General features: G+C 37.5%; 1 protein-coding gene across 1 annotated transcript in view; it reads left to right on the top strand.

Annotated features, from left to right (window-relative positions):
• The window catches only part of COBLL1 (cordon-bleu WH2 repeat protein like 1), a 148,387-nt gene that overhangs the window by 78,702 nt on the left and 54,020 nt on the right, over positions 1 to 15,665 (top strand). Inside the window, exon 2 of the mRNA XM_081095325.1 lies at positions 8,724 to 8,912. Coding sequence (XP_080951451.1) covers positions 8,724 to 8,912 — 189 coding nt within the window. The remainder of the gene's footprint in view (positions 1 to 8,723; positions 8,913 to 15,665) is intronic.

Consider the following 15,665-nt stretch of genomic DNA (forward strand, 5'->3'; position numbering starts at 1 on the left):
AAGACTGGAAAGAATGCCAGTGTGAATTACGCAAGGAGTTGAAATAGGAGGGGAAGCTCCGAAGTTGGCAGATGTTAGTGGTTTCTTAGACTTTCGAACACATCAGAATCACTTGGAGGGTTGTCAAATGCGGATTGCAGGGCTCTACTCCCAGTGTTTGTGATTATATAGATCAGGGTTAGGGCCTGCGAAGTTGCATTTCTAACAAGTTCCGAGGTGCTGTTCACACTTTGAGAACACCGGGCTAGTTGATCTGTAAGCCAAGGAAAGGAATTTGAGTTTTATTTTCTATGTAATGAGAGGCCAGTGAAGGATCAGAGATATTATCTGATTTACATATGTGTGTGTGTATAATTTAATTTTTATTTTATTTTTTTCCATCACCATTTATCCCCTCTATGCCCTCTTCCACACACCCCTTTCCCCACAATCACCACATTGCTTAGTTACATATTTAAAAGAGCACTCTGACTGCTATCAGAAAGACTGGTTAGGAGGCTATTGGAGCCCTCTAAGCTAGAGATGTTGTCTTAACCCCTAGAGTGCCAGGGAGCATGATCGCGCGCACGCTCCTCCTGTCTTTCGCCAAAAATGCCGGGAGCGCTATCGTGCTCCTCCTGCAGTGTCACTATTAGATGCTAGTAGTTCACTCTTTATGTGGGGGAAAAAAATTTAAAAACCTTAACTCAAAATTCCTTGGCAATTTTAGCATAGTTCCTAGGATATTGGTTGGCACTCAAAGGGTGGTAGCAGAGGAACTGATGAAAAGTACACTGAGCAGGATATGTTTTACAGTTAAGAATTCACAGGACTTGATAATGTATTGGAACCAGGACATAGGGAGAAAGAGGAATCAAATCATGCCTAAGACTTTTGCTTGAGGTAACGGGTGGTGTTTAGTGTCGTGTCGTTGGCAGAGGTGGGAAGGTTTCTGGGGGAGTTTTGGATGTGAATAGGCATTGGGAGTGGAGAGGAGAATCAAGAGTTTGGTTTTAAGATACCTATGGGACATCCAAATGGAGATAACCATGTGGTTATTTGTTGTAAATGTTTCCCTCCACGTCCCGCATGGTTCAGGGTTCAGGATCTGGAAGAGGAGCCGCACACAAATGAAAGAGAAAAGACAAGAGATAATTTGGGAATATTGGGGGCCAGGCGGGTAAGTCCAACTCAAGAGGAAGGACTTCCACTGGTGCTCAGGCCGCACAAACCATTTTATAGTCAGAGGTAAACAAGGTAGTGGTTACCATAGTTACACAGTTCTTGTGAGTTTCACTTGTTTTTGTTCTTGTGAGTTTCACTTGTTTTGGCCATTTCCTGCACTTCACTCAGCCCATTAGCTTCCCAGATAAGATCTGGGGAGGCCATAAAGTCAAGCCTAATTATGCTTAAGAGGACAGTGCCCTCTAAGCTGGGACTTGTTTGTCAGTCCGGGGCTTAACCCTATATTGGCTCCCCACATCTCACCCTCCTTTTATTATTAAGCTACTATAATGAAAATAAAACTTAAACATCAAGAACAAAAAGCTACCATAATAAAAGTAAAATTTAAGCATTAAGAACAAAAATGTTTAAGTCCCAATTTCAATGTCCAACAGTTCTGAGCCCAAGTTTCAATGTCCGACAGTTCCTTATCTGTACATGTCAACAATGATATTTCAGTTCTGGAAGGTGGACAAATGGTGGCAATGCAGGTCCAACCCTCTCTGATTTGATCCAGGGCAACCTGCAGCAATGCATAGCTGCTGACTGCTAGCATAGCAAAGTGTCGTCAGCGTCTTCCATCTCTGGATTGTTTTTCCTCTTGTCTTCATGGTGGGAGCATTCCTGATAATTCCTCTCTGTTGCAGGAATCCACATGGTCTTGGAGTTGTTTTCTGAAAATAGACAAACATATTTTCGACCAAAAGTTAATAAAGGAAATTTTACTTACGATCCTTTTTATATTTGCCCAAATGATTTTCCTTTGGCTTATTTTAACACCATGTATGTTTTTCATGGGTGTCTTGCTGTTAGCATTACAAATGAAAAAAAAATTTTTTTCCTAGATGTAAATTAGTTACAGGATATTTTTCCTTACATGGTATTTTTCTACTATGCTTAACCCTATATCGGCTCCCACAGTTATTGGGCATATAAGACAGACCTCAATAAATAGGTCAGGGTTGGAGCTGTGAATTTGAGAGTCACCAACTTGTAGATGGTAATTGAAGCCATTGAGTTTGATGAAATCATCTGGGGGTGATGGCTGTGGGAGGAGAAGAGAAAGGAGCAGAGAAGGAGCTCTGGGGTGCTCCAGCATTTAGAAATCAAGCAGGGGTATGAGGGCATTAGACACTGAGGAGTGGCAGTGAAGAAAGAAGAAACTGTGTTGCCACACAAAGAAGTAGAGGGAAGAGAATCCCAAGCAGAGGGTTTGGGCAGCTGTTAAATGTGTCATTGGAACTTGGGCACTTACTCAAATGTGACCAAGATTAGACAGATAATCGCCTATTACATTGGGATACACAGGTGATTGGAGACCTTGACAAGGGAAATGTCTGTCAAGAGTCATATAATGCCTTGGGCCTCTTCTTATTGCCTTTCATTTTTGCTTATCTTTTAAAGTCACTGGATATACTAGTATTCATCCTGGTTTGATTTTAGGCTCCTGACTGCATTCCCTCAAGCACATAGCATAAAGCTATGCCCACAATTGGAACAAATTTTGTTTAATAAATTTTCTCTTGTTTTGTTTAATGAGAGAGATAGAGAAAGACTAAGCAATTGTTTTTGAGAAACTAGTCTTTACTTTACAGTTGAAATGCATAGATTAGGGGGCATCAAAACATGTCCAGTAATTTAGAAGAACTGCCTCATGGACAATTATCACAAGGCAGCTTCTGTTAGATAGTCTTCTATACTGAAAGAAGGTGGCTGTTAGGTTTCCTTTTGGTTATTAAAATGTAATACTTAAAATGTCCATTTTTGTTTTGTTTTGTTAATCCTTACCTGAAGATATTTTTTCCATTGCTTTTCAGAGAGAGTGGGAGAGGGGCGGGGGGAGAAAAACATCAATGTGAAAGACACATTGATTGGGGTGAGGAGCGAACCCACAACCCAGGTACATACCGTTGACCAGGAATGGAATTTGAGACCCCTGGGTGCACAATTCAATGCTCTAACCACTGAGTATACTGGCCAGGGCAAAATGCCCATTGTTTTAACACTTATAATTCCATTCTTACATTTTGTATCTAATATTGAAGCTGTATTTTTATATAGTAGTTTTCTGAGTGAATCTCTAAGAATACTATATAAATACAGCAAACACATGAGATGCCATTGGACTATAGTGGCTTACTAAGGATATAATTATAACTCATGTAATTTAAAACTTTTTTTTCTCAAACTAAGAAGGGGTGACTTAAATACATTTCTATTACTTTATTCCCTCTTTTCATTTAAGATGTTAATATTGAAAGGATGGAGCAATGATTACCATGGACAAATGATTTTTGAAGAGTTTTGTAAATCAAATAATAAAAAGACCAATCAGTAGTAATAGCAGGATTCCAATTGAATTCTGCATTGAAATTAAGTTTTGATATTTTTAGTGTATTATTGTGTAATGTGAAATTGTACCTTATTTTTTATTATGGAAATTGAATGTAATACTGAGATCATTTGAATCAATAAAGCAATGACTTACTTAAGCCATAATTACTATGGATATGTTTTAGAGTTGAGAATTCACAGGACTTGATAATGTATTGGAACTAGGAGATAGTTCCAATATTTTTAAGGCTTGATTAAGGAATTTTTGTTCTGATCTAGAGAAATTTTCTGTCTCGAGTATCTTTTCAGTGTAACCTCTCTGCCCAACCTTGTGTGAAATTTGCTATTGTTTATTGTGAAAGATAGGAGCCTCTGAGGAGTAGGAACTGATAGTCAGACTAGGCCACTGGGAAAGAAGAGTTTATGTGAAAATCCCGTGGGTAAGAGAACTAGCTCAAACATTCTTGTTTAAAAGAGTACAGGGACTTTAATGGCCGTTACTGTGACTTCAAAATATTAGTGAAAACAGGAATTCTTAAGCAGTATAATTTAAGAATTATTGCATGTTGATGTGCTACTTTTTTTTGTTTGTTTGTTTTTACTTTCTTACACTTAGATTATAACTTTTGATTATTTTCAGTGTATCTTTGACTTTGGGTGACATTTAATTTTGTTATTGCTTCAAAGTATAATCAAGAATATTGGAAGGAATGTCAGTAGATCAATCTTAAAATCCTCATTGGTGAATATTTCCAATAAGTTAACAAAGTCTAAAGCTGCTTAGGACTCAGGCCAAATCCAGGCCTCTACCTGGTATTCTTTTCACTAGTCTATGCTGTGTAGTCAGCAAACTTTAACTAGCTAGCCACATTCCTAACTTTCATATAAATAGATCACAGTTGGGAACCAACACATAATTGATCCTACAGGGCTCTGCTTGTCTAAATTCTACTTTTCTTTCAAGAGCTGAGTCATACATTTCTTCTCTTTGAAATATACCTTGTTACCTGCCTCCACACTCCCGCAGAGCTAGTTTGAGCTTGCTCTCATTGCTCTGAATTTTCAGGATTACCCATTCTTTGCTTTGTATTCATTATTTAATTACTTACACATTACATCTTCCCCATGATTTCCAGTTCATTGTGGAAGGATCTTGGTCTGATTCAAATATCTTTCTAATTTTTAAGACCCAGGGTAACAAATGTTTTATTATTTCAAGTAATGCTAGAGAACATTAAAGATGTTCTTAACAGAAGTTCTATGTAAATAATATTTCAACTAGTGCTTTGTTCTGCTGTGTGTGTGTGTTTTTTTTTTTTTTTAAGTAGACTTAACTTTAGTAATTAGAGATGGGTTTTCATCACAGATTCAAAGAACCTTAGGAAATAAGACAGTCCCACATACACAGAACATTAAAACTGTGAGTCAGAGTAGTTCATTGAAGTGTGCCTTAGACAGGGAAGACAGTCCAAGAAATTGTGACTCAGTCTGGACCTATAAAGGCAGAGAGGATGGGGAGGGCATTCAAGTGCAGACCAGGATGAGCAACACTTGGAGCTGGCAAGGTGCCTGGAATGATGAAAGCAGGCTATAGGAAGGCCATGGTGACAGGAGGATGTACCTGTCAGACCTTCCTTCACTGCCATCCTTTTGAAAGCCAAGTTCACTGTGGACAGAGTTGTTCCTGATGCTCCACCTCCCTGCCTGTGCAGCTGGGCTTCTCTCCTGGCTTTTGCTAGGAACTCTTTCAAAGCACTAAAGTTCCCAGTTATCCCATGCTAATAAATCCAGTGTGTATTTTTAAAAATGTTTTTATTGATTTCAGAGAGGAAGGGAGAGGGAGAGATAGAAACATCAATGATCAGCTGCCTCCTTCTTGCCCCCTACTGGGGATCAAGCCTAAAACATGGGCATGTGCCCTGACCGGAAATCAAACTGTGACCTCCTGGTTCATAGGTCAACGCTCAATCACTGAGCCATGCCAGTTGTCTCAGTATATATTTTTTTAATACTTATCTTTAAAAAAAATAGAATCAATTATTTTAAAAGTCCCAACACAAGTAATCCTGATATAAAAATCCATTTTCTTCCTTGGTGGTAAGAACTTTTTTCCTTCTCAATTATATGCCTAAGTATCTCATCTTTTGTGGATAGTATTCATTGAGTTCATTCATTCAGTAAATATGAGTGGCTCCTATGCGGCAGGCATTGTCCACTTTTGCAAACATGTGACACCAGGTAGTAGAGACAAGTCCCTACTCTTTAATGGAAGGAGATAAACCAGGATGTCCCTTGCTGATAAGCCCTAAGGCAAAAAGTAAAGCCCATAAATAGAGGTGTTATCTTAAGGTCAGGAGGAACCTTGTAGGGGGTCCTGAATCAGGAATGTTCTAGGTGTTTCCAAGGAAAAGGTAAGAGTCATAAGATTGGAGTGCAGTGAGCCTAGGGAGAATGTGGGAACGAGAAGACTGGAGAGGCCAGAGGACAAGGGGGTACACATGACAGGACTCTAGATGCTGTTCTGGGTGTGGTCTGAAGACTTGGGAGGGTGTGAGAAGTGCCGTGATCTGACTTACACTTTAAAAGAATCACTCCAGCTGCTGGGCTGGGACATGGAGAACAGAGTGCAGTGTGACAACATTGGGAGCAGGGGGGCTTAGCAGCTTGAACAGAGGTGTTTGGGGAACAAGGCAGTTGGTGGATTCTGGGTCTATTTATGGCACAGTAAAGAACTGGAGAAATTTGTCCATGGGTTGTATTGCATGTATATGAAAGAGGCTATTTTTGGCCCAAGCAACTGAAAGCATTGTGACTTACTGAGATGGGAAGACTTGGAGCGGAAAAGATTTGGTTTGGAGAATCTGGAAAGAGGAATTGGAAGTTAAATTAAGTTGGAGACTCATTAGTCATCTGAGTCCCTTTACTTTCCTCTGCCTGAAATATCAGTTATTTCTTATCTTTTCCTGTGTTTCTATTCATTCCCCCAAACTCAACTGTTCCCCATCTGTAAAACATTTCTGGGTTCTTAAGAAAGTTTCTCTTCCTATGAGCTTTAGCAGTACCATTTGCATACCTTCTTATATGAGAGCAGTCATCAAACTTTATTGTAATTTTATACATATCTGACCGTCATTTTGGATCACAAACCCTTTAGGGATAGGATCTGGGTCATATTGCTATTGGAAAGGGGACCTGGTCCTTAGTGTGTCTGCCTAGGGACAGGCTGGTAGTGTGTGGATTCTTGACTTAGTGCAGAAAAAATTTCACAGCACAAATCCAGGTGAATTTTAGAGGACGTTTATTAACACTGGGGACAGTGAAACAAGGAAGGGCCTAGGGCAGTGGTTCTCAACCTTCCTACTGCCGCGACCCTTTAATACAGTTCCTCATGTTGTGGCGACCCCCAATTTCATTGTTACAAATTGGACATAATTAAAGCATAGTGATTAATCACAAAACAATATGTAATTATATATGTGTTTTCTGATGGTCTTAGGCGACCCCTGTGAAAGGGTTGTTTGACTCCCAAAGGGGTCGCAACCCACAGGTTGAGAACCGCTGGCCTAGGGTTACAGGAGAGGGACTAGGCAAGGAAATGAGCTTAGGCTGAGCTGCTTTGGCTCACTAAGAAGTGAGAGAAAAGGGGGCCTTGGGACAGGTCCAGGGGGTTAGGGAAGATAGGATTTACTAGGTGGCTGCAAACTGCTTGTTGAATTATGTGTCTCAGTTTCCCTATTCCTCTTGCCAAGGAATCTTCCTAGCTTCTTACTATCCTGCCTCAATATTGGCTTTACATCCCCAGTGCTTAGCTGAGTCTGCCACATGATTGTGACAAGATAAACGTTTGCGAATATGTGAATGGTCAATGTCTGCAGATTAAAAATGTTTTGAAATTGGTTCAAGTTTTTCTTCATATAGATTTTTATGAACTTATTCTATTTATTGTAACACTTTTAAATATTTATTTCAAATCTTTTCTAAAGTTCAATATATCTTTCAATTATACTCCAAGGCCTATTATTTTAGAAAATTAATAGATGTAGGAACCTCACTTCTGTTTTTTTCATGATGCTGAGTGCGTAAAGGTGGTTGTATTCGTGAGACCTTAAATTTTGAAAATAATGAAGACTTGGATGTTATGTAGTTACTAACAAAGAAGCCCTTTTACTTGTTTGATTTGTATTGTTGCCTAGAAAATGGGGAGTGAGAGGAATTAAAATTTTATATTTTTCCTGAATGGAAAGCAGTAGTAGTTGTTTTTCCAAAAGCAATCAGCCTTTTATAAAGGTAACATTTTAAAAAACTCTAACTTGAAGTACTTTAAAAAGTATATGTGTCATTACTTATAGTTATTTTATATTTATATTTCACTTTTTCAACCCATCAAATCATTGAATTGGCCATGTGAATTTTTTCATGATGTATACTACCTATTTCTGTTGTAAATCTGTTAAAGGCTTATTCTAGTAAGTGGCACTGAAATATATTTACTCAAATAATTATTTGTAACATTTTTCATTGAAACAGCAATATAATTTATCAAATAACCAATCAGACTTTATTGGTTATTGTTAAGTGCAGTGGGAAATAACAACATGTTTTAGAAAAATATGTTACACTTATGGAATCCGTTATATGCAATCTATAGGGAGAGCCTGTGTAAGGGGCAGGAGGGAGAAGGTTTCAGCTGGACTTTAAAGGGTAGGTAGGGTTTATCTGCATAGAGAGGTAGAAGACACAATTGGAAACAAATAGAATGAAAGGCACAAAGTTAAGAGCTATTATGAGTATGTGATGGAGATACTGATCTCCACCCAGAGACAGTATAATTTATCTCATCAAAGAAAATGGTATACTTTTGCTTTGCTATAGTAAGCACACATTAATTGAGTTAATGGAGGCAAATATCAATCTCCTCATTATTATTTTGTTTCTTTTTATTACCAAGTAATATAGGCAGATTGTTGAGAACAACAACAAAAAAAGTGCTGGCAAAAAAGGCAAAAAAAAAAATCCTTATTTTCATTATTCTTATTAAACTAAGTTAACATTTTGGTGCATTTTTTTTTTCTAGATGTGAAAAACATATATGCACACACATTTTGTGTTTTTATTAAATTAGACCATATTAGGAATTTACTTTGAAAATACATATATTTCATTTTCTGCCATTGTTTTTATTTTAGGAGAAAACCAAAAGCCAAGGCACCCCTTCCTCCAGCTGAGACCAAAAACCTTGATGCCTCTCCAGTTGATGATGCTGTAGAATCCTTTGCTTTCGTCATGGAACAGAAAGAAAGTATGATAGATAAAGACATTGAACTCACAGTGGTTCTACCTGGGGACATTATCAAATCTACAACTGTTCATGGCAGGTATGCTGGAGCTAGCGAAATGCCAGGACTTCCTTTCTGCTGTCATTCAAACCCTCTGCTGTATATTTCTTGATTTTTTTTTTCTTTGACAAAATACTTCATCACTCAGTTTGGTTATTTAAAAAATGCTAAAAGTATTATCTTTTTTCTAACAATGTTTTGATATCAGTACTATGAATTACACCATCCCAGTCAACTGACTCTTAAAATTTTGAACTATTTTATAGTTGTTAGTCATTTAGTATGTTTTTTTAAAAATAGCCTTTCCCAGAGGAACAGTTCTCAGTTGTATTGATTTTCTAAGTCAGACTTAGAAAAGCAAGCCAGCGACCCATAAAAAAAACCCTTTCTCTTCCTCTCCAAATTATGCTTTTTCTTTTAAGCTATTTCCCTGAATTTGATTTTGCAGAAGTTACTAACTACTCTTAAAATGTAATGATCTCCTATTTATCAAAACAGATAAATCTATCTGTGAAACAAGCAGTATTTTTTTTTCCCCCTGAATGGCTAATTAATTCCTAAAACTGTGGATAAATTTGCTAGCCATATAAAACTAAACTGTAACCCAGTAAGAAGTGAAGATGTGATTTAGGAAACTGACATTTTTAATACCTATATAATAGTTGGAAAAATGGAATAAAACCAAGTGTAATTTTCCATTTCGTTTTCAAGTGGAAAGTTACGTGAGTTGTATGCTTGGTCTTGTTCCACCTTTCACCTTTAACCACCGTTTGTTATCAAGAACCCTGTTTTAGAATTTAAGCAGTTTTGATCTTAGTAGTGTGTGTGTGTGTGTGTGTGTGTGTGTGTGTGTGTGTGTGTCTGTGGACCAAAAGAATAAGTAAGCAACATATTGGGCATTGCATTCTTACAATGTGGTTTAGACGAAACTCATTCAGTAGAACCTTAATCTTAAAATTTATCATCAAGGCAATGCATAACTTTACAAATTATTGAAAGTACATGAAAATAGAAAAGTTCAGCATTGGCAAACAATACTCTGTTGAGTATTAAATTCTCATTAAATGTAAGTAAGTTGCATTTTGCCAATTATTTTGTATTAAAAACAGTTTGGGAGATCACACATTGAACCATATTTAGGAGGTTGAAAAACGTGTAACTTCTACCTCAGATGCAGGTGATCACCTGCAGGTTGAGCCTCTTCTGGGTGCGAAGGTGTCCTGCAAGTTGAGACAATGGCCATCATCCTCAATCCTTGAAACAATACCGTTACCCTGGTTTTAAAATAATGACAATGGATGTGGCTGGGGATAATAAAGGCAATTCCTCTTTTTTTTTTTCTTCTTCTGAATTTAAAGTAAGTTTTAAAAAGTCAGCATTTTTCTTGGTTCTTCACTGATGCTGACAGGTAACAATAGCTTCATTATCAGCACTCCAAAATTTCTTCCCGGATGCACCTCTCAGGTGTTTATTTTGTCATCTTCTCTGCTATCAGTCTTCTGCATCCTTTAGATTTTTTTTTTTTAAGTTCAGTGACCTTAGTATTAGAATCATGGTTTTCCTCTCTCCTGTCTACCATTATAATTATTGTTGCCTTTTCCACATGCTACCCTAAGCCAACTTTTCTTCTGTTTCCTTAACTCTGGGTATCTACACCCATAGTCCACCACCCCTCCCCCAGGATGGTGGTATTTCAACATGGAAAGCTGTCCCATTACTGAGATCTTAGGGTCCCTCTTTGAATACAACCTTTTTGACATCTGGGTTATCCACTTCTCTTTCTTAGTTATTTGTTCTTCATCCTCCTTATTTAGTCTAATTTATGACTGCTTTTCAGGTTGCTGCACTTTCTTCATATTTAACTTGGATTCTGCAATAGTCATTTCCATTACCTTTGTGTTTACAGGGGCTGTAGATTTTCCTCTCTTTTCTCATCTTCCAGCAGCTTTGCCTTCCTGGTCCCTAAATCTGAGTACTTTTCATCAATCAGCTTTTTACTTCTGGGCTGCCAACTCTTGTTGAATTGCCTCAGTTTTCTTATCTATAAAAATGTTTTATAACTGAGTCATTAGGATTAAATGAAATACTATCAGTGCCTGGCACATACTGGTTTCTTTTATTTTCTATTGAGAACTTCTTTCCTTAACCCTGAGCTCTCTCCGTTTACCCTCCACCCTCAGATTATTCTAACCACCCCTCTGTTTGTGGCACTATCCTTCATTGTTGTTAATCCTCACCTGAGGATATTTTCCATGGATTTTTTAGAGAGAGTGAAAGGGAGGGGGAGTGACACACAGAGAGAAACATAATTGTGAGAGAGACACATTGATTGGTGATTGGTTGCCTCCTGCATGCACCCCAACCTGTGCCAGGGATCTAACCTGCAACTGACCAGAATCGAACCTGAGACCCTTCAGTCCTCGGGCCAATGCTCTATCCACTGAGCCAAACCAGTTAGTGCTGTGGCACTATCTTTGATATTAAACACACACACACACACACACACACACACACTGTGCAGGGATAGTAATTCAATACCAAATTAAAGAAGTGTAAACCTCATTGTCTCTTCCAAAATTAAATAGGCTTTTCCTTCACTACTCCCCTTTAAATATCTTGAACTTCAGCCTCATGACTCTTGTTTTACAAATACTCTCTGTTTTCCACCTGCACGCCTTTTTGAAAGTTTTTTTCATGTGGAGTACTGTACCACCCACATTTTTTTCCAGTTAGTTTATATAACTTTTATATCAAGGTTCCCTGATCTCCCCAGATTGAACTGTTACCTATGACTTTCAAACTATTTTGACACTTTATATACTATTGATGGTGATCATATATTGTTCTATGCTGTAATTAATATATGTGTCATATCTTCTTGAATAAACCATAAGATACATGTGGACAATATTACCTTTCTTCATAGTGCTTAGCACATATTTATGCAATGTAATTGCCATTTAATAAATTCATTAAAATGATTATTGTTTCCCTAATCCTTTATATGGAGACAGAGGTAGCAACTTAAATGGTATGCCTTGAAGAGATAGTTAGATGGGCTCTGGTTGCTTTCCCAGGTTCTTCTCACAAAGACATTTTCTCCAAGTAGAGAGCAAGGCAAGAATACCCCAAATGAAAATGCCCCAAATGCTGATTGCTTTTTAAATTTTGTTTAAGGTTGCAAATGTTTTCTGAGAGTAGAATTTGTTCATATCAGTGTTTTCTTTTGAATATTTTTTAAATTGCAGTTGATATACAATGTTATATTAGTTTCAGGTGTAAAACCCTGTGATTAGCCATTTGTATAAAAGTGTGGAACACAACGAATTTGCGTGTCATTCTTGTGCAGCAGACATGTTAATCTTTGCATTATTCAAATTTTAGTATGTGTTCTGCCAAAGTGAGCACCATATCAGTGTTCTTAAGAGGGGGTTTGATTTAGAGACTTTGTTCCTAATATATAATAATAAAAGCATAATATGCTAATTAGACCAGACAGCCGAACAACCTTCCAGAAGTCATTCTGGACGTCCTTCCAGATGAAGCCACAGCGGTGGGGACCAAGGCAGAGTGGTTAGGGGTGATCAGACAGGCAGGCAAACAATTAGGGGCGATAAGGCAGGCAAGCAGGTGAGCGGTTAGGAGCCAGTGGTCCCAGATTGCAAGAGGGATGTCGGACTGAGGGACTCCCCCCACCACTGTGCATGAATTTTGTGCACCAGGCCTCTAGTAGTTTCTTAACTCAGAAATGACAACTTGTGGATGCTATGACTAATTTTTTAATATTGTTTATTATTATAAGTGGTTGTGTGAGTTAGAATATTTTAGGAGTTTGATTCTGGATTTATTGGGGGTATTCTAGATACTTTAGAGTGTGATTTGGGATATTTTAAGACTTTGATTTGGGGTATCTTGAATATTGCAGCTACTGCTGACCCATTGTTTGGGGGAAAAAAAAAAACCCTCAATATTGAGTGATGACAACAACAAAAATGCTTAAATAGATAAATATAGTCTATTTCTGAAAAAAATGTTAGCTATCTAATATGAAGCCCCATGACATAGATTATAATTTAAATTTCTTCCTGGCTTTGTTACTATAAATGGAAAAGGAAACATTTCAACAGTATGATGCAGGAATTGGTTGGCAGGGACTAGGGAAGAGGAATTTTAAATAAGTTTAAACGCATAAGGTTTTCTTTGATAAGCGTTTCTCCCGTCACTGTGAAGGATCTTTAATATAAACTTTTGAGAACGTTTTTTCTGAATTTGTTTAAATATTTCTTGCATATTATATTTATTTTGATGGTATACCTATGAATTTCCTTTGAAGAATAGTATCAACATTACACTAAAATAAATATTTAGAAAACATACATGCTTCATTGAACGTTTTAGAATTTTTTTTCCAAAATATATTTTTGGGGAAATTTTTAGAAAGTCCCTGTGTCATCTTATGTAAACCACACAGAGGTGTGCTCAGAATGTTCCATCTGTGAGAATGTGAATGCCCAGCATTAGCTTTGGGAGAATCCACTTATTTGTACATTGAGGTTTTTCTTTTTTTACCAAAGAGCTTATTCAGATTAGAGAACACAATAAGGTTAGAGGTGATAATAGACTTTATGCTTAGGAGAAAATTAAAAACTTGTTATCTTGAATTAGGTTGTCAGTCTTCTGCTGGCTTACCAATCTTTTGGTACGAGAGCTTAGTGATACTGCTGCTTTAATGACCAAGAGTCACCCTGTGTCTGCCGTCTTGCCTTTGCAATCCTTTGCTTACATTGAGGGTGGCTACTGTGCCAGCCTAAAATCTCCTGGGCATTTCTATGTATCTTGACATCAAGGGTGATTAGGTTGAAGGATCTCAGGAGCTAAACTGTTTTAGACACTAGAAAGAACAAGGAATTTTGTGGGTACATGTTTATATCACCCTAGGTCCTACCTTATAGTCAGGTGTCTGCCCAGTATGTGATCATTCCTCACTGAATAACTATTCATTCCTTTTTCCTCTTTTCTCTTTCTCTGGGACAATTTTAAATAAATTTCAATTTAGGAAACTTGATAAAAGATTGACATTAATCTCTGTTAGCCTACAGGAGAGCATTCTATGGCCACACTGGCACACTCTCTCCTACAAGAGGGAGTAGAAGTAACACAGTGCAAAACAGGAGGTTTCTCTCTTTTATGCTCCTACCATGAAGAGGGATTTGCTTCACTTTGAGCAAATCTGAGAATGCCACGAATGAAACACAAAGAAAGAAAGCATAGAACTTGAAGTTAGAAATCGCAGGTATGGTTGATTCCATATCTTGTTCTGTGACTTCAAGCAAGTCACCTTAACTCTCTGGCCTTTGCCTATAAAATGACCTGGAGATATGTTGCACATGACTTGTGACCTGATTAGCTTGTTCAGTAGCACTGTTTGATAGTAAATTGAGACTAATACTTACAAGGTCTTGACTGGCACCTCTGAGTCAAATGAGCTGAAGAACATTTTACATGGAGTAGAGTGCCACCTATTGGAAAAAAGCAGACTTTGAAAAATTACAAGGTGATACTAAAACAGTGTGGGTCATTTTTTGTTTAACATGTCCTTGAACTCATTACTAATTAGGTGGGTTAGCATAAGATGGATAAACATCAGTAACAATAGGGAATGTTCTAAAAATCTCCATACTATCGTTTTTAAGTATAATTGGGTTGTCAGTATGCATTTATACGGGACCGATTAAACCAATTCAACTCAATTGTTTTGAGGATTTATTGAAAGTGTGTAAAATATTTTATTATATATTGGGGCAGATTTAAAGAATCATAATAAGGAATACTTTTATTCATAGAGTTCACCCTGTTATCAGATGCTTGAAATTCACCTATTCATGATAAGTACTTATCATCATGTATCCTCATTTTCCTATGACAGTTCCTATTTGTACTTATTATCCCAGAGTAATTACTAATAGTGCCCTTTCACTCTCAGGTGTCCCAGACTGAATGATAAATTACATAGCCACCATATTGGTAAGTGACTTTGCTTAAACACCTCCAGGGTTTGGAAATTCACCAAGGCAGGTGTTTGTACATCTTGCTAATCTGAAAGCTCTTTGGTGAACCATCACCTGAATTTTTGATACCCAATGAATGGGATCTTTATAACACAAAAGCGGAAGTCTTATGTAGCAGGTACCAAAACTAGGACAAGAATACCCTCACAAATGCAGAAAGCATCACCAGCAGATTTAGGAGGTGATTTAGTGATGTCATCAATCTATGAAGTAAAATTGTGGCAGATAGCCTATAGCTTGTTGAAACCATCTGCCCCATCCTGCATCCTGACTAGTGGTACCATGTGGCTGAAGGAGTACAGTTTTAGGAGACAGAACATTCTAATCTTGACTGCTTCTTAATTCTATATATGCTCTTAATCATCTGGTCATGTGACCTCTAAAAGGAAGTGGGAGCTCTCATAGGGATTTCTCCATTTCCAAGAAGAATTTTTAAAGAGTCTTTAAACAATCTGCCTTTCAAGAAAACATTATTTTACAAATGAAAAAATATATAGCCCACCAGGTGTAGCTTAGTGGTTGAGCATTGACCTATGAACCAGGAGGTCACAGTTTGATTCCTGGTCAGGGCACATGCCCAGGTTGCAGGTTCAATCCCCATTAGGAGGCATGAAGGAGGCAGTTGATCAACGATTCTCTCATCATTGATATTTCTATCTCTCTTTCCCTCTCCATTCTTCTCTGAAATCAATAAAAAATATTATTAAAAAATTAGAAAAAATCT

This window comes from Myotis nattereri, assembly GCF_964212035.1.
Source record: "Myotis nattereri genome assembly, chromosome: 7".
NCBI lineage: Eukaryota > Metazoa > Chordata > Mammalia > Chiroptera > Vespertilionidae > Myotis > Myotis nattereri.